At 41.5% G+C, this 19,825-nt stretch overlaps 1 protein-coding gene across 2 annotated transcripts in view; it reads right to left on the bottom strand.

Moving 5' to 3' along the window:
- Positions 1–11,413: 11,413 nt before the first annotated feature.
- Positions 11,414–19,825, bottom strand: part of XRCC4 (X-ray repair cross complementing 4) — a 175,405-nt gene continuing 166,993 nt past the window's right edge. For both annotated transcript variants that reach the window (XM_042866187.1, XM_042866188.1), the window contains exon 8: positions 11,414–12,214. In XM_042866187.1, coding sequence (XP_042722121.1) covers positions 12,106–12,214 — 109 coding nt within the window. In that variant the 3' untranslated portion in view covers positions 11,414–12,105. The remainder of the gene's footprint in view (positions 12,215–19,825) is intronic.

Below are 19,825 nucleotides of genomic sequence, written 5' to 3'. Positions count from 1 at the left end.
GTGCTGCATGACAGGACTTGGTCCAAGTATCAGTGCTAAGGAGAAACATCAGGGATGGCATTCAGACTGCTTGCAGATTAATGCTATGCCGTGACTTCTTTTGCCTTGAATGTGTCTGATAACTCTGGATGTCAAATTCCCTGAGTCACCTCTTTGCTCACAGGACCATGAAAGCCATACCAACGGTGTCTGCCTACTCCTTGGTGGTTATCCATCCAGATTCAAGCGGACACAAGCTTCAGTGTTTGCCATCCATGCTGCTTCCTTACTCATGCAGAAAGCAAGGGCTAGTACTGGAACTTAGCCATACTATCCTAAAATAGATACATTGAAGATCGCCATCCTTTTCTTGGTGTTGAAAGAATCTGGGTGACAATTTTAGGCTGAACATCTCAAGTCACATGTTTTAATCCAGGCCAGAGTTTTCTCCTTAGCTACATCCTTTTTGCACAGCAGCTGGTCACCACTAAAACCATTAACGTTGAACAAGACCTGTAACATCACCTAGTCCAATTGACCACCTACTACCAGTATTGCCCACTAAACTATGTGCCCACTAAACTATGCCCCTCAGTAAAACATATAAACATTTCTTGAACACCTCCGGGTTGGTGACTCCACCACCTTCCTGGGCAGCTGTCTGGGCACCTGTCCTGGGCAACTGTTCCAGCAGCTGTCTACTCTTTCAGAGAAGGAATTTTTCCTAACGTCCAACCTGAACATTTGGCACAACTTGAGGCATTCCCTCTTGTCCTATCACTAGTTATACAGGAGAAGAAGTCTTCCCTGAGCCTCCTCTTCTCCAGATTGAGCAATCCCAGCTCCCTCAGCCACTCTCTATCAGACTTGTGCTCCAGACCCCTCACAGCTTCATTGTCCTTCTCTGGACATGCTCCAGGGTCTCCTTCTTGCAGTGAGGGGATGCAGTGGCCAGGAAGCTCCAGCAGGCCCTACTTTCTCTTTCTTCCCAAACTCTATCCACAGTTCACCTCTCAGACCTCTGTTGCAAGTCTTCTTGTTTTCACCACAGGTTTGGCACAAAATGGATGAGGTGGCTTGAAAGACAGGCCTTCCAAATGAGATTTAATGTGATAGGTTAAAAAAGGACAGTGTGGTATCATTTAATTCACCCAGAGAATAATCGGTACTCAAAGCTGTTGCAATAGCTACGTGCTGAAGAGTGGATAACTACCTCTAAATTCACCTATCAGATATTCTTCTGTTATGTTTTCAAAAAAAGACAGCTCTGTGTATGATGATGTAGTTTTCAGCATAAAAACTAGAAGGACTCTACATAATTTTCTTGTAAAGGCTGTTCTAGCTAAAACTCATTCGTTTCAGTCTCAGCAGAGGTATAAAGCTAAGATCTAGAGGAAATTCTTTACAGCACTTAAGGTGCCTGTAAGAACTTTCATTGAAGACAGGGAGACACTGGAGTTAATCTTGTGACCGCAGAAAACTTTGAAATATCTCAGTAGAATGAATGGATGTCATTCAGAACTACTATTAAAGCATTTTGGAAGGTGCAGACAAAATGTATTCTCTGTTTATTATCCAACAATTGATGGGGCATAGTCTGAGAAACTCAGTTTGTTCAACCCTTCTCTGAGCACTGGACCAGGCATTTTTCTCCTTCACTCTTTCTCTTTTCAGCTGTCCTGTGACTCCGTGGTATTGTAATTATGATGGTAAAATCTTCTTCAGACAAATATTTCTGCATGAGACAAATACAGCCATAAAACAAGTAAACAAACAAGCAAACAAAAACAACAAAAAAGCAGAGCTATTCTTCCTTCTCAGGAAATACCCTGACAACAGTATGTTCATCCTTTTTCTCCAGGGCATTAACAAACAACTAATTCAGGAGGCTGTTATACCAGCTTGACAAGACCTGAGAATTCTGTCAAAAAAAGGCAATTTCTGGTGAGTGTTCATCCTTCCAACCATTTGCATGAGCAGGTAATGCAAGATCTGACAATGCTGCAATCCTGTTTCCCAAAGAGAATGAATTAAATAGGGTCAACTGTCTCTGCTCATTTCTCATTTCTCAGCCATAGTGGGACAAAAGTGCTTCCACTTTCACTTTTTTGTCATCTCTCACATGGTCACTGTTTCTTCCGTAGACTAATCCAGAGCTTTTCCCAAGCATGCCTTTATTTTTTCATGACTTTTTTTATTGCACTCTTTGTCATCTTTGTCTAAGCAAACAAATTGCCATGACACAACACCTACCAGGAACTACTAATCTTGCAATACCTTTTCATGCAACGCTGTTGGCTGTTATCACTTCAAAAACCAAGCAGGCATTTCTCATAAAGCTTCCCAGCAACAGATTTCATTGAACTGCTTTCTTTCTGTGTCAATGCCATTAAAGAAAATGTTGAATGCGATTGGGATCAAGACTTGTATTTAGGTCCTCCACAAGTAATCTTCCTTCATCTTGGTATCTTCCTTTGCAGTTGTATCAGTTTTAAAAATAGACTTAGTTTCATTTTCCTTACACAACCAGATTAACACCAATACACTTGATGAATTAAATTGACTTTGGAAAGGAATTATAATAGCTGGGAAATAATTTAATGATTGCAGAGAAGGATGAAAATTCATGTTGTCCAACATTATATGGAAAAGAAATGACAACGAGGATGGCAGATCACTAAAGGGAAATTTCAGAGAAAGATTTGATGAAAACTCAGACTTTGTGAAGGGAATTGGAATAAAATTAAGAGCAGAAAAATTGTTAGCAGAAAAGAGGAAATAACCTTTATGAGAGGTTTCGTGCACTATTGGAGACAAGTGGAAAAAGAAGAGTGTTTCCAGAAAATGAGGAGACTGTACTTGCTGCTCCTCCTTGAGTATGATAACTATCTCCTGGCAGGTTTTTCACAGTTCTACTCAGAAAATGTTCAAACACATTACCTTCGGTCTCCAGGCAGTCAGGACATGCATTTATTAACTTGTTTTCTTACCATTCTTACTTCACAGTTTCAACATTCTATTTTTCCCACAAAGAAAAATAAAACTGAGAAAAAAAAGTATCTGAATTCCCATGAATGAAGTTTCTTTTCCCCTTCAGGTACCTCAAATGTGTTCAACCATACTGCAAAAGATGTCAAAGTAGGCTGTACTAAATATTCCAGGGAATCACACTTACTTATAAACACAATCATTTGTACACTAGTGGTGAAATGCAAGGAAGAGCAGCATACCTAACATACACACACATGTATATGAGCGTCTACCTTTGAGATGACAATTGAAAAAATGATTTGAATTGCCAAAATATTATCTCAAAATCAAAATGATATTTTCATCCCTACAGAACTTCCTCAAGAAAGCAGGCAGTTTATTTATTTATTTATTTTGATTTGTTTTGCTTTTTCTCTCTTTTGGAAAACAAAAATGTTGTAAACCTTTTTGAACTAAATGATTTACTGGATAAACCCAGACCTCAAATCACAGATTTTTATGTTTTTCACTATTTAAGTAATTACACTGAAAGTATAAAAGTCTGGATGAGTCTAAATCTTTAAAGAAAGGTGGCACATTTTCCGTCCTGTAAAACAATTATGTATTTTATCTTTCCCTTAAGTAAGGTTTAAAATGCAGAAAACATTCACCTAGAAAATCATTTTCAGAGTAATATCAAAGTGAAGTACTAATTAGGGACAGCCTTTGAAGTTTGATCTGGATTTCTTAACTGTAGTTAATTTCCTGTCTTGAAAAACCATTTGTGGGCATGTTTCTCTATTGTGTCTTCCATCACTGCTAAAATATTTTGTAAATAGGAGAAGAAATTGACATCTCATGTCAGACTGTCCCATGTGCATCCTCGGAAAAAATTGGTCTTTCAAAAAGTGAATTAGAAAACCATGCTCACAAAGTAATTCTCAATTCAGTAACTACAGAAAAAAAATGAATGGAATGGGGCTTAATATCATAAATCATAGAACCATAGAATGGTTTGGGTTGGAAGGGACCTTTAAGATCCAGTGATTCCAACCCTCCTGAATCATAGAATCATAGAATCTCAAGGTTGGACCTGCAAGATCATCTAGTTGAACTGTCCTCCCGTTACCATTGCTCCTACAAGCACTAAACCATACCTCATAGCTCCTTATCCAGATGCCTCTTGAACATTGCCGGGGACAGTGACCACCACCTCTCTGGGCAGCCATTCCAGCACCTGACCATTCGCTGAGAGAAAAGGTTTTTCTTATGTCTAATCTAAACCTCCTCTGGAACTTGTGGCCATTTCCTCAGGTCCTGTCTGTTGCCTGGGAGAAGAGGCCAAACCCCTCTTCACCACAGCCTCCCTTCAGGAAGTTGTAGAGTGCAGTGAGGTCTCCCCTGAGCCTCCTCTTCTCCACACTGAACAATCTCAGCTCCCTCAGCCGCTCCTCATAAGACTTGTGCTCCAGACCCCTCACCAGTTTCGTTGACCTTCTCTGGACACGTTCCAGGGCCTCAATGTCTTTCTGTAGTGAGGGGCCCAAAACTGAACACAGCACTCGAGGTGCGGCCTCACCAGTGCTGAGTGCAGGGGGATGATCACCTCCCTGCTCCTGCTGGCCACACTATTTCTAATGCAGGCCAGGATGCCGTTGGCCCTCTTGGCCACCTGAGCACACTGCTGGCTCATGTTCAGCCGAGCCCTCAGGTCAACCAACACCCCCAGGTCCCTTTTCTCTTCACAGTCTTCCAGCCACTTGTCCCAAGCCTATAACGCTGCCTGGGGTTGTTGTGGCCAAAGTGCAGAACCCGACACTTGGCCTTGTTGAACCTCATCCCATTCACCTCAGCCCAGTGGTCCAGCTTATCCAGATCCCTCTGAAAGGCCTCCCTACCCTCAGGCAGATCAACACCACCTCCCAGCTTGGTGTCATCTGCAAACTTAGTGAGGACCATATCAAAGGCTTTGCTGAAGTCTAGGCAGACTACATCAACAGCCCTGCTATAGGCAGGGACTCTTCCCACTAGACCAGGTTGCTCATAGTCCCATCCAGCCTGGCTTTGAATGCCTCCAAGGAGGGGGCATCCACAACCTCACTGGGCAACCTCTTCCAGTGTCTCGTCACCTCACAATAAAGAATTTCTTCCTGATATCTAGCCTAAATTCTCTTCCAGTTTTAAGCCGTTTTCGCTCATCCTATTGCTACATGCCTATATAAAAAGTCCCTCCCTAGCTTTCCAGTGAGCCCATTTGGGTACTGGAAGGCCATTATATGTTCACCACAGAGCTTACTCTTCTCCAGGCTGAAGAGCCCCAACTCTCTCAGCCTGTCACTGTGGGGGAGGTGCTCCAGTCCTCTGATCATGAAGATTCATGGCCATCCTCTGAACCCACTCCAACAGCTCAATGTCTTTCTTGTGTTGGGTGCCCCAGAATCGGATGCAGCACTCCAGACGGGGTTTCGTAAGAGCTGAGTCGAGGGGCACAATCACCTCCCTCGACCTGCTGGTCACACCTCTCTTGATGCAAACCAGGATACCATTGGCCTTCTGGGCTGGAGGAGGACATTGCCAGCTCAGGTTGAACCTTTAATTGACACTCCCAAACTCTTCGTCATAAATATTCAGTGTTTTCAGTAATGGTGTGCATATCAGCTATAGGGAGCTTACTACATGTCATTGGTTTACAGGCTGGTTCTGCCTAGTTCTATGACTAGGGGAGTGGAGGATTTTGCAAATCTGCACCTCTGGAAAAGGGAAAAACATGGGACCCAAAAATAATTAAAACAGCAGCAACAATCTGAAGAGAAACAAACTAATTTACTAAATACAGTATCAGAATTCAAGATAACATATTATAATACAATATAGTATTATAGAACCTGACAAAGAAGAGAGGCCAGATGACCTATAAAGGCCTTATATCTGTTCCCCTTGAGCAGATAACAAAACAGTGAACAGTCTTCCGGGGAATGTTGTTCTTCTTCTCTTCTGGGACAGGTACCCAGAACTGGAGCATTAACACTTTAACTTCCAGTGCACTACATGATGTCATGATGTGGAATATCAATAACCAAAAATCATAAAACCACGACACTTCATTTGCTATGAGCAACCTGGCACCGAAGTACCAGAAAGTAACAAACTGAGAAAGAATAAGCATTCGAAATCATCTTGACAAACTAGAGAAATCAGCTCCAAAAATAAGCTGCAAGGCGGTAAGGTGAAATGTCATTTATAAAACACACTGGGAAATTGTCAACTACACAACCACAGAAAGGAAAAGCAATGACTATCTCATATCTCTGTACATAAGACCCTAAAAATTATGCTAGTTTGCAAGAGCATGTCATTGTGAAGAAGGTGAACATTATATTTGATTTAGAAAGAGTAGTACCGTATATTGACTCACAGCGGAACCCTTCTGCTCTGTAAGCTTTGGAAATATCCCACACGAGCTCCATGAGCATGGAGGAATTGCAGATTCCAGCTTTATACTGAGACTTCACCAAGAACGGCAGCATACCATAATACCTAGCAAAAAAGGCCACTGGGCCCATTTCAGTGCATTGGGATGAATGAGTTTGTGGATAAAGTGGATATCTCCACCACTTGCAGATAAATATGCAGTGTAAAGAAGTTTCATTCTTCTTCTGTAGTTTTTGTAATACTACCTCTGTTCTCACAATTAATATGTGCTCATTTTGGCATTATAGTAAGAGGGTCTTTCCTAAAGACAACTGGAAAATGCTACATTCAGTTGGCAGATTTAATAATTCTGTCAGATTGTTTATTTGCCACCAGTACCCTGGGGAACATCAACTACTGAGTCCAGGTCTGGGGACCCAGCACAAGAAATACATGGAACTATTGGAGTGGGTCCAGAGGAGGGCCAAGAAGACAATCAGAGCACCTCTTCCATGAAGAAAATTTTGGGGAAAGTGGTATTGTTTAGCTCTGGGGAGAAGGCTCTGGGGAGGCCTCACTGTGGCCTGCCAGTACTTAAAGAAAACCTAAGAGAGAGATCGACTTTTTACATAGGTAGATAGAGATTGAACAAGGGGGAATGCCTTTAAACTAAAAGAGGGGAAATTTAGATCAGACATTTGGAGGAAATTATTTGCTCCAAGAGTGCTGAGGCACTGGCACAGCTGCCCTGAGAGTCATGGGTGCGCCATCCCTAGAGAAGAGCCTAGGGGAACAGTTGTAGAGCTGGGAGTGAGGCAAATGACTCGGCTCAAGTGCATCTATACCAATGCACGCAGCATGAGCAATAAGCAGGAGGAACTGGAAATGATTGTGCGCCAAGCTAACTATGATCTAGCTGCTCTTACTGAAACATGGTGGGACTGCTCCCATGACTGGAGTGTTGAGATAGATGGCTATAAGCTCTTCAGAAGGGATAGACAAGGAAGGAAGGGCGGTGGTGTGGCCCTTTATATTAAGGACTGTTTTGATGTTGAAGAGCTTGAGATTGCAAATGATAAAGTGGAGTGTCTATGGGTGAGGATCAGGGGGAAGGCCTGTGGGGGAGACGTCGTAATTGGAGTCTGTTATAGACCACCAAATCAGGATGAGGAGATGGACGAAGCATTTTACAAGCAGCTTGCGGAAGTCGTGCGATCGCCGGCACTTGTTCTTGTGGGGGATTTCAACTTCCCTGATATATGTTGGAAATATAACATGGCGCAAAGAAAACAGTCCAAGAGGTTTCTAGAGTGTGTGGAAGATAGCTTCCTTACACAGCTGGTACAAGAGCCTACCAGGGGTGGTGCCCTGCTTGACCTGCTCTTTGCTAACAAAGAAGGTCTGGTAGGTGATGTGAAGGTTGGAGACTGTCTAGGGCAGAGCGACCATGAAATTGTAGAGTTCTCTATTCTTGGAGATGTCAGAAGGGTGACTACCAAGACTACTATCTTGAACTTCAAGAGGGCGGACTTCGACCTGCTCAGGACGCTTGTAGCACGGGTCCCTTGGGAGTTGCTCCTCAAGGGTAAAGGGGTCCGGGAAGCCTGGACGCTCTTCAAGGTGGAAATCTTAAAGGCGCAAAAACAGGCTGTCCTTGAATACCGTAAGGCGAGCCGTAGGGGGAGAAGACCGGTGTGGATGAGCCAGGAATTTCTGTCAAGACTCAGGAAGAAAAAGAGAGTCTATGTCCTGTGGAAGAAGGGACAGGCTACTAGGGGAGATTACAAGGAAGTTGCAAAGGAATGCAGGGAGGAAGTCCGGAAGGCGAAAGCCCATCTCGAGCTTAGATTGGCCACTGCAGTAAAGCAGAATAAGAAATCCTTTTACAAACATATCAATGACAAGAGAAAACCCAAGGATAATCTCTGTCTTTTAATTGATGCGGCAGGGAATGTGACCACAGATGACAAGGAGAAGGCTGAGGTCCTCAACGCCTTCTTTACATCTGCCCTTAATAGTTAGACCAGCTATCTTCAGGGCACTTTGTGCCCTGATCTGGATATCTGGGCTGACATGCAGCATATCTCCCCGGAGATCGAGGTGGAGACAGTTAGAGAGATCCTTCTCCATCTGGACAGTCACAAGTCCATGGGACCGGATGGGCTTCATCCTAGGGTGCTGAGGGAGTTGGCGGGGGTGATCGCTAAGCCGCTCTCGGCTATCTACCAGCGCTCCTGGTTGACTGGAGAGATTCCAGAGGATTGGAGGCTTGCTGATGTGACTCCCATCTACAAGAAGGGCCGTAAGGAGGATCCAGGGAACTACAGGCCTGTCAGCCTGACATCAGTGCCAGGGAAGGTCATGGAACAAATCCTCCTGGGAGAGATCACACAGCTTGTCCACGGGATCAGGCCCAGCCAGCATGGGTTCATGAAAGGCAGGTCGTGTTTGACCAACCTCATCTCCTTCTACAACTGGGTGACCAAACTGGTAGATGAGGGAAAGGCAGTTGATGTAGTCTACCTAGACTTCAGCAAAGCCTTTGACATGGTCTTACACAGTATCCTTCTGCGGAAACTGGCTGCCCATGGCTTGGACAGTTTTACACTCCGTTGGATAACGAACTGGCTGGAGGGCCGTGCTCAACGGGTGGTGGTCAATGGAGTGAAGTCCAGCTGGAGACCTGTTACAAGTGGTGTCCCCCAGGCGTCGGTACTGGGGCCCATCCTGTTTAATATCTTCATTGATGACTTAGATGAAGGGATTGAGTGTACCCTGAGTAAGTTTGCAGATGACACCAAGTTGGGAGGATGTGTCGATCTGCCTGAGGGCAGGGAGGCCCTGCAGAGGGATCTAGGTAAGCTGGATCGCTGGGCTGAGATGAATGGGATGAGGTTTAACAAGGCCAAGTGTCGGGTTCTGCACTTTGGCCACAACAACCCCAGGCAGCGTTACAGGCTTGGGGATGAGTGGTTGGGTGATTGTTAAGAGGAAAGGGACCTTGGGGTGTTGGTTGATGCTCGGCTGAACATGAGCCGACAGTGTGCCCACGTGGCCAAGAGGGCCAACGGCATCCTGGCCTGCATTAGAAATAGTGTGGCCAGCAGGAGCAGGGAGGTGATCATCCCCCTGCACTCAGCACTGGTGAGGCCGCACCTCGAGTGCTGTGTTCAGTTTTGGGCCCCTCACTACAAGAAAGACATTGAGGCCCTGGAGCGTGTCCAGAGAAGGGCAACGAAACTGGTGAGGGGTCTGGAGCACAAGTCTTACGAGGAGCGGCTGAAGGAGCTGGGATTGTTCAGTCTGGAGAAGAGGAGGCTCAGGGGAGACCTCATTGCACTCTAGAACTTCCTGAAGGGAGGTTGTGGTGCAAAAGGGTCTGGCCTCTTCTCCCAGGCAAATAGTAGGACCCGAGGAAATGGCAAGAAGTTATACCAGAGGAGGTTTAGGTTGGATATTAGGAGAAACTTTTTCTCTCAGAGGGTGGTCAGGCACTGGAATGGCCTGCCCAGGGAGGTGGTGGAGTCACCATCCCTGGCAGTGTTCAAGAGGCGCCTGGATGAGGAGCTACGAGAGATGGTTTAGTAGCTTGTGGCACTGATAGGAATGGGAGGGTGGTTGGACTAGATGATCTTGCAGGTCGTTTCCAACCTTGTGTTTCTGTGATTCTGTGATCCCCTGAGGCATCCAAGGTCAGACTGGATGGGGCCCTGGGCAGCCTGGTCTAGTGGGTGGCAACGTGCCCACAGCAGGAAGTTGGAAACGGGTGGACTTTGAGTTCCCTCCCAGCCATAGATATTCTAAGATTCTGTGGAACTTCACTGGTAAAAACGCTGCAGCTTCTTGCACAAATTCTTCAAAAAGGGGCGTTTCACTAACACAGTCTCACACAGTTGTGGAGACTGACAGGTTGCAAATGGTTTTTGATGGAGAGAAGGTGTTCTAGTGTATACAAACTGACTTAGCTGATGGGAAACTGGCTCTATATCATGGCTACTCTAACTAGATGGCATGTCTGTTTTCAGTCCAAGGTACGTCCACCATCATAATGTTTTCTACAGAATTACTGCTTTGATTCATGGCTCAGAGAAAAGATAAAGTAATAAGTATTCTAACAGGATTATTACACCTGCTGATTGTAATATTTGCTATTTTTTAATTAACTCTTTACGATTAGAAAGCAACAGTTTCTTGAAAAGAAAATTTTGCAGGATGTTCAACTCTATTCACCTTCATTTTCCGCTGCAGGCAAAATTAAACCCAGCTCTTCTATTTCAGGTTAAGTCATGGAAAATTTTCACCTTAAAATTGCAACTATATACAAGTTTTTGTTGAAAGCATTGTCAGATCAGCACTGGAAGATTTTAAATCAGGCAATACCTCTGAATGAGTGTATGAATAGGCCTTTTGTGGTCCTGTCATTTCTCAGGCACAAAGTCTATGTAGAAAGCAAAATATTTTGGCCATTCAAGTTTTCACTGTGTGATTTATAACATTCTCCCAAAGACCTCTGTGAATTTAAAATGCTATGACCATGCCTTTCAGAAAAGAATACTTAATTTTAATATTCCCAAATCCTCATTTAGGTTTTTAAATGAGTCCCTGATTCCACAAATACTGACATGGGTGCTTTTTAGTTAAGTATAGGATTGACTTTTGACAGGATCAGGGCCTAAATAAACTGGTATTTTAAAAATATGAAGTGGTTTCAAGGTTCATTGCAAGCCATAGAACACAGAAGTGGAACTATATTGCACAGTCTTGGTGATTTCAATGGAATTATTCAAGTTTAAAACTCCTGTTTCTTTGACAGAAGAATAATAATTAACAAAAATTGATTCTAGCTTTTAAAATTGCAACGCAGAAACCTGATGTACAAGCTTAGTTCTACACACTTGTTGTCAACCACTGAAAGTAAATACACATTGCTAACTTCTTAAATCTAAATGAATGCATCAACACTAGTCAGGAAGAGGTTATGCATTACTTCATTTTGGTAAGTGGTGTGCCTTTCTCATAGATTGCCTAAGCAAATAAAACCAAAACCAAGGCCTTTTTAGAAAGCATTTTATTGTTTTAGAAAAATAATTAGGAAAAATCATGAAATATGAAAACATCAATTTTAAAGGCTACGAGTTTCTACAGATGCTTAAAATAGATTCAGTCTTAAACTTTATTCCCAAATGCAAGAATGTACCTTGAAATGTACAATACTATAAAGAATCTTCAAATAAAATAAAAATGTAGCTTCTTTGGATACTTCATTTTTGAAAGATATATATCTCATTTAAAGTCAAGGATGAATTAGCTAGACCATGTCTAAGCTGAGCTCCTCAGGAAAGGGGTAGTATATAAGGTAAGTACAGTGGTATCCTTAAGTCTTCCTTTTGTCTGAATGATTCACTGGGGACATCTGAAAAACAGTTGATCCTGGATACAGTCAGCAGCCAAAGACTGTCATGATGTAAAAATGTTGTGAGCGTGCTCTCTTTTCCCACATAAATGTGATAAAAGCTCTGCATAGAGGCTGAACTGATTTCGAGGCTGGCACAAACAAAGCCTTATGAAACCAAGAGATCTGCAGCCGCATAGTGAAGGATGGGAATAAGGGCAGTGCAAGAGGATTAGAGCAATATGTCATCACATACCATAAAGATTTCAGCTGAGTGTATAACAAAGCCTTTTAGTTTTATAGCTCAACATGATGTGCAGCACCAGTCTCTCAGTTTCTCAGCCAACACATAGCTAGATGTCATCAAAGAGGTCCTCTGGCTCACAAGTGTTTTCCAGTGTTTCAAGAGACATCACATCCGGGGAGTGCTTTCCTGCTGTCTTATGTGAGGAGAGATCAGGTCTGGAAATATAAAGCAAAGAAACAGATCTGAAATAAATACAGATACAGATATAAACAAATCCAATGTACGCACTGTCAGGGTGCCCGTTTAACAGTGTGTTTTGAGATTTTTTGTTAGTGTTATGTGTAAGAGACCTAGACATGTGCTGAAATGGCAATGGCAAAACAAACAGATGAAATTCAGTTTATAAATATCAAGCTTTCAGTTATTTTCTTACAACTTTCAAGACCCTGAGAATGATCATTTCAGCCACCAGATCAACACAGTGAGCAGGGGAGAACAAAACAAACGCAGAAAAAATCTTGAGAAACCTGTTCTGCTGTTTCTATACCAGATGTTGCTCAGCTAACTGCTTTTTATTTTTTACCCTGGCATTAAGCATGTGTCTGCTGTCCATCAGATTGGCATAGAGGCATAGAAGATTCATACTGAGGTGTCTCAAAGCTCCATTGTGGTTGCAAGCCTGACACCAAACTGCAGAGCAGAAGAAAACAAAGGTGAGAAACCATACTGGCAAACACAGAAGATTATATTTGTGACAACTTCCAATCCCTACAAGAATTAATATGTGTAGACTGGATCCACAAAAAAATCTTTGAATCCTGCACAGACAAACTTGTTTTGCAGCTTTAGGAGGAGAATTACTAATTACTGAATTTCTCACTGATGTGACATTCCAGGGTGGTATCACTAGCAGCTTTGAAAATTGGAGCTAATCTCTTAAACCTTTTCACAGTAGACTGTAGGGAATTGGTATAGGAAGCAGGGAACAGACTTGACGTGCTTACACTTCAAGGTTTTATGCTGGTTGGAAATTCATGAGGATTGGTGGCATTGTGCCCAGGTATATTCCACTGGTGTAATTCTGACAGAAGTAAAAAAATCTTATATTACCGAGGCTAACACATGATCCACCAGGATGGGAAGAACTAGACATGATGGAAAGTGGAAAGACACTGAAATGCTGCCATATGAGGGCTTAGTGCAATGAAGCATTCAAAAGCTATCTTAATTTCTAGACTAATTCAAACCTTCAACTACTCCACAGCTGCCAATATAGCTAAGTAAAATCAGGACTTTTGATTGCTGCTTTGTAATCTGGCTTTATAGAGATTCAGAACCAAGTTTTCCCAAATTCCCATTCTTACAGGAAAGCTCCAGGGAACAGAAAATTTAAAAAACACTGCAGTCTTCCAAATGTATTAATTTTCCCAAGACCTCAGCCACTACCTGATTCATAGCTTCTTACCTTTCAAGAGGTTTACTCCTTTACTGGAGGTTTGTAGCTCTCACTACGTTTCCCACTGTGGACTTGGAGAATTATTTCCTTTTGGAGGTGAACCCGCTGTAGTCCTTGGGAATCAGTAAAAACTCACTAAACGCTGAGTCTGGGATGTCTTTCCTTCCTGCAAGCTCTCTAGTTCTTGGAAGAGTTTCCTCACCACTCTATCTGTCATTCTAGTTCTGCAAACTGTTTTAAGTTCAACATACCATTTTTTTAGGTTATGATCATTACTTTCTCTAGAAATCTAACTTGGTTCTTCCATGAACTCTTCAAAACTCCTTTGTTCACATCTGAATACATAGTTTAAAAGTATGCAGTGACATCAAGGGCGTGATATCAAAAGTCACTTATACTAAACACAAATAAATCCTGCCAGATTCAGACAATTTAGCCAGCAACCTCTGGTCAGCACGATCAGATCGTTCTGTATTGTTCTCATTGCCATTGAGCAACTCACTTGTATCTTATTTTTTAAGTATAGATAGTATAACTCATGATCTGATGTTTGATTTAGCTAATGAAAGTGTGCATTTCTTTCACCTCTCTGGGTTGGTTTAAAGTGACACGTCTTCAGTGAGAACAAAGGCGAACTACATAGAGTGCAGCAGCACTCGTATCAATTAATTCAGAGTAATCTCACCAGCAAACAATTTAGGCCACGAAAGATCTCTATACCACCACAAATTTCAGATACTGGAGGTCATATTTAGAGTAGCTTAGAAATTTTTCACTGTCCATATGCCATAGCATTATGGTAAGAGTTCTGAAACCCCAGATTTGTTAACTTTCAGGTTTTGCCTATTGCAGAATTTTCTGACTGTGAAAAGTAGGCCTGAAAGCGTATAAGAACAATAATGTCAGTAACAATTCCATCCTCATTGGGGAAATTAACTGTTTTCAACACCAGACTTGAAAGCCCATCTGTAAGCCAAGTCGCTAGTGGGTTTTAACATCGCACAGCTAGAACTATTAAGCTTCTGTGTTCTTGTAACAACATGGTCCTCATTTGATTTCCAGAAGTTGTAATACCATGCTTATGAATAAACCCAACTGCACTTGCAAAGTGGAAGCATTAGACTCCTTGTATGAAGTTCATAAGCTACTTAATTTTGGCTTTAAGACTGGATGATTCATATTTGCATGGCAATTATTCACAACATGCCAACAGCTTGCTTTGTGCTGTGAAATTATTTTCAGTCATCCTCAGTTCTCATTGGAGCTTTATTTCCATACCCTGATGCGTAACATAGTTAATTTCTTTAAATTGCAGTGAATTGTATAGCCCTGTGTTGCCAAAAAGCCTGTAAGTAAGGCATTCTTCTTGAAAGTTTATTCTTCTGTTGGATCACTTTTTGAAGTCTTGCCTTCTGGTAAACTTAAACTCCATTAACACATCTGGAGAACTGCTGACTCTAAGAGATCATTTCATATTTCCTGACATTTAGTTCAAGCCCTTCATAAACTGAGACAGTAGACCAGATCCACAGCTGGTGTGAATCACTATAGCACTAATAATGTCAGTGGAGCTCTGCTGACTTACACCAGCTGAGATTCTGGCCCAAGATTTGGAAGAAAGTGGTTACATTACTTGATATTTCTTTCCACAGCTGAGTAAGAGCCATAAGAAACAGAAGACATGCAACACAGCACTTAACTAAGCAGTATAGTAACAGCATGATGGTTTTGCAAAGTTTGGGAGAAAAAGCAACACCTTTTTTTGCAGTTGGACGGATGGACCAATCCCATGTGTTACATGTGATGAATTGCTCCCGAGTTCACAAAGACCCCAGAGAAAATCAGCACATCAGTTCTGCTGCAATACACAGCCAATTCCACGTGGTAATGTTTTTGCAGGAGTTTGAAGGAGAAAATAATCTCTAATCTGACTGCTACAAATGACATGGTTAAAAAGAACTTCCTAGTAGTAAAAGGATCAAACAAGTTGTAGCTGCTCTGAAGCAAAACCAGGTCAGAGGCTGCAACATAGCAAAATCGCTCATCTTGAGGTAATTCTTGCCGGAAGGATGAAAGGTTCTTGCTCAGAGATATGTTTGCCAATGTGCATACCTTGCTTGCCCTCAGTGCATCACATTGTGGTCATGCTTATGAAGATTTTGTTCTGAAGCAACAATCATGGGATTGGAAGAGCAACACTTTGGTAAATTAACATAGGTACTTCGAAAGTTTCCTAAAAAAAAATTAAGCAATGTAAGAGCCATACTTGTATCCTTAACCCCCAACATTATCTTCTCCATATTTCTTGGTAATTCAAAGAACCACTTCCAGTTCTAAATTACTAAAATGAGATTTCAGCTCTCCCAGCTGTGCAGTTTTTTGTTGTTAAGGAAAAGGCTGAAAGACTCAGTGTGTGTATGTCTCTCCTTTGTTAGGTTTAATGGTTCATTCCTGTCATTAATCTGAAAAAACACAAAGGCTTCATGAGTGCATATTAACATGGGATATAATCTGATGTATACTTTCTTCAGTATCATAAAAATAGATGGCAGCAGTAGCACATAAACAGAAAATTGATAGTCATTATAGCATAAACTGTGAAACAAAGGTGATGCACATTAAATGCTAGTGAGCAGCAGCACTGGTTGACAGGACAAAAGCTGAGAACAACATTCTTGCTCTGGAGATGATTCACCTAGCCCACCCCGAGAAAGGCTTGGATTTTTTGATTTATCAGCAGTCTGCTGTCTGGGTGAAGACAGCTCCGTCTACACAGAAAGTCTACAGAAGAAAGGTACTCATCAGCAGTCATTAATAAAGAAGGATTATAAAAGGAGCTTTGTGTATAGACCTGGGTGAAACCTCAAAGACCTTGTGGCCATATGTAAAACCTTGGTCTTGAAAAACTGTTTTCCCAAGGGGTCATCACATGGGCTGCCTACAGCTATTGGTGGAAAAGAGGAAAATTGAGACATGAAAAGTAGAAGAAATGGTGTGAAGTGGAGGTGGAGAAAATGCCTCTTATATTTATAGATGCATCAAGAAAACTATGCGCAAACAAATCTTTTTAAACATGAATTTGAAAATATACTTTTTTCTGCTACTTTCAATATCTGAAGAGACCAGGGGCCTCAGGCATCACCACAGCCCAAGCGGAAGTTGGCCCCAAAACAAATTAAGAGAGGACAGAGAAGCATGTTAAACAAAGAACATAGATCGAAAAAAATAATTTCTTGCTTAAGGAATATAATCTCCATCCCTCTTAGAGAATTTTCCATGTGTGGCATTTTCACACATTCAGCATATTAAACAAAATGTCTAGACACAGTTGAAGTCAGCAGACAAACAATAATAACAGTAAGATTGTTCAATTATACTGTAAACGAAGAATATTTCCAATGCAGCTACTAGGAATTTAACTTTCAGCCAGGGAATCAGTGTTCTTTAATAAGTTTCCTCTGGCTGCAAGCCAAGCTGCAGCTGCACCTGTGCTCATCATAACCATGCTGACTGAGCTACGTCTGTAATTCTTGCAGAGCACAACATATAAAGCATAACATTTGAAAGAAGGACAACTGCTAAACCCTATATTAAGCTCTTGTGAGTGCCCTTCGTTGTTCTCTAGAACTACAGACTAGAAAAAAGAGGACAATTTTGTTTTAAGTTACACGAGTTCTTTTCTTCAGGTGTCACTCTGGAGTCTTTCAAACGGGAAAAGCCAAATGAGAATCTCTAAACTACGGTAGAAACAGACACATTTACTGCAGCAAGAACAAGCTTGCAAACAAATCTGCTATGCTAAGAAAACCATTTCTCTCTTTTTGACATATTGATGACCAGCATGGATGAGTTCTCAAAATCATTTTCATTTTCTGCTCTATCATCCATTTAGTCCTGAAAATAAAAAATAATAATAATTCTAAAGATCCCAGAAAACCCCACGCAATGTCTAAAATGGCCGTGCAGACAACACATCATGTAAATGAACAACTCTGACAGCACTATTTTAGGAACTTCCGTTCCGTTTCAAAGTTTTAATTAACTTCAGTTGGCGTAGGTACAGCCACTTCTTTGAAAAGAACATTCAAGTTTAGGAAGATAAATATAGCCCTGGATCTTTTTGTCTAATCAAACACACTTGCAGATGCTTACTAACAAAGATCTACTTAAAAATGCAATAATAGATGTCACTTGAAAGGAAAAGCCTAAACTATATTTGTTTTAGACAAGTGGCACACATTTCTGTGGCTCATTTCCACTTAAACTCCCTCTTGCTTAAATAAACTAGGCCGCATTCAGCTTGAGCAGCATGCTAGCACCACAGCCTTCACTGGCAAAAAATACAAATCTCTTAATGATAACTACAAGTTCATGCAGTAAAGGAAAACTTGGTTTGTTTAGGAATTTTGTCAAGGCCTTTCATAAATCCAGTACTTTGTGATTTTTTCTGGCAAATGTGAGAAGCCATTTCTCATAGTCATTAAGCACTATTTATCACATATACATTTATATAACACCAGCAATGGCTAAACTGTGTCATCACCCTTTTCCAGACTGTGAAGTCTCCGACACTGCCTTCTCTCTTTGCTCTTACTTATTGCCCTAGGGTGATCATGAACAGTAATGAAAGGCCAAAGGGGGCAAATAAGAATCCCTGAATGAGCTTCTCACACAGAAACACGTGTCCTTGTTCTCCTCCACCTGCTGTTCCAAGCCTGCCTCCATTTCTGGGACCTATCCTTCCAGTCAAAGTTTGGGCTGGCTCTTTGCTCTGGTTGTAATAATACCATGCTGATGATTTCCACTGTCATGACAGCCTGCAAAACTGTGTTGAATCTGATCACAAAAATAAGGCATTCAACCAAAGGAAACTCAGAAACAATGAAACCTAAATTGCACTTGAAATCTTTCATGTCCTCTCTGCTCCTTTCCGATATTAGGTTCTAAGTGGCTGTCTAAATCCCACTGACTTCATCAGCTTCTAAACACTTGCTTAAAGTTAAGCATGTGCTTAGAAACTCTCTTGAACCATGGTCTCAGCTTACAATTCCCCAGGGCCTACTCTTTACATTGACCACCACATAAGGAACCTTAACAATATCATAAACCAGTAAAATTAAATATGGTCATTCTTGCAGAGAAATAGGTTAGTCCAGCGTTCATACAATGAAAGGTCTTCTCTTCAACCTCAGACTTGGATAGTCTAATATCTTTATAAAATAGCTAGGTACAGCTAAAATGATCCAGCTATCTGAAGGGTGTAAGAGTACACAGATGTCATCTTAAAAACTGTATTTTAAACACTCCCATGTCTAAATTAAGTACCTTTTTTCTTCCCGCTAAACAATTCGTGCATATATACTTGGGTACTGGCAGAAGGAATTATTGCCTGGATTACCTATTATCTGCAGATCTGCACAGCAGGCTTTGAATCATTTATTTCAAGCGGTTTACTGTGGAAAACCAGTTTGAGCTAGATACAACCTATGACAAAATTAGCTCCTAGAAAGACAGAGCTGTAGTGAGTTCTCATTAAATATATGAGCAACAAATTAAACTAGGAGCAGGTTCCAATTTACGAGTTATAGCAGGGCAGACAAAGAATCAGGCTTTCCCCCTCCTCCAAAGGTTTCTAATAGGCCTCTACTGAACATAAAATTATTTTCATAATGAGAATTGTCTTTTCCTTTCTCAGAACTCCCACTCAATCTGTCCTGTGTTCCTCCTGCTCTCTATCAGCCACAGATCTGGATTCATTCACAATTCTCTTAAAGAAGTTCAAACTTTTTATATTTAAGATCAAATCTCTGCCTATAGTGATGTCTTGTAACCTTTCCAGCTATACTGCACATCTATGAAAATGCCTATCTATTTGGCGGAGTAAAGAAGCCACTGTCAAAATATATCATCTATTACTATAAAAAAGCAGGAATCATCTGCAGCCCATGATGTGGTTGCTGTAAGACAGAGACAACAAACATGAACTCCGGTCTCTTCAAAAGTCAATTTTTCTCCTCTAAAACCCCAAATGGTCTCCATCCACTCTAACTCTTGGGGTCTGCCTTGGTGGTGATATCTGCACTAAGTACTTTACCAGGAACACTTAACAATGGAGCAAAAAGCCAAGTCATTACTTGATGGATAAATGCTGTGAAAGAGTCTAGACTACAAGATTTTAAAGAAGGGTTGTACCACCTCCAAAAACAACAAAATCCCACCTAACCAAGAGGACTTGCCTGGCCCTGTGTGCTTCCTTCACAAAAATTCTTATGTTAACTGGGTTTTTTCTTTATAACAAACCTCTTTACTTTCTTTTTCTTTTGTTCTTTTTCTTTTTCTTTTTTTCTTTTTCTTTTTTTTTTTTTTTTTT

This window comes from Lagopus leucura, unplaced genomic scaffold (assembly GCF_019238085.1).
Source record: "Lagopus leucura isolate 7727_CA_CO unplaced genomic scaffold, USGS_WTPT01 Super-Scaffold_810, whole genome shotgun sequence".
NCBI lineage: Eukaryota > Metazoa > Chordata > Aves > Galliformes > Phasianidae > Lagopus > Lagopus leucura.
The sequence above is the reverse complement of the archived record's forward strand: the minus strand, read 5'-3'. Positions and strand labels throughout refer to the sequence as shown.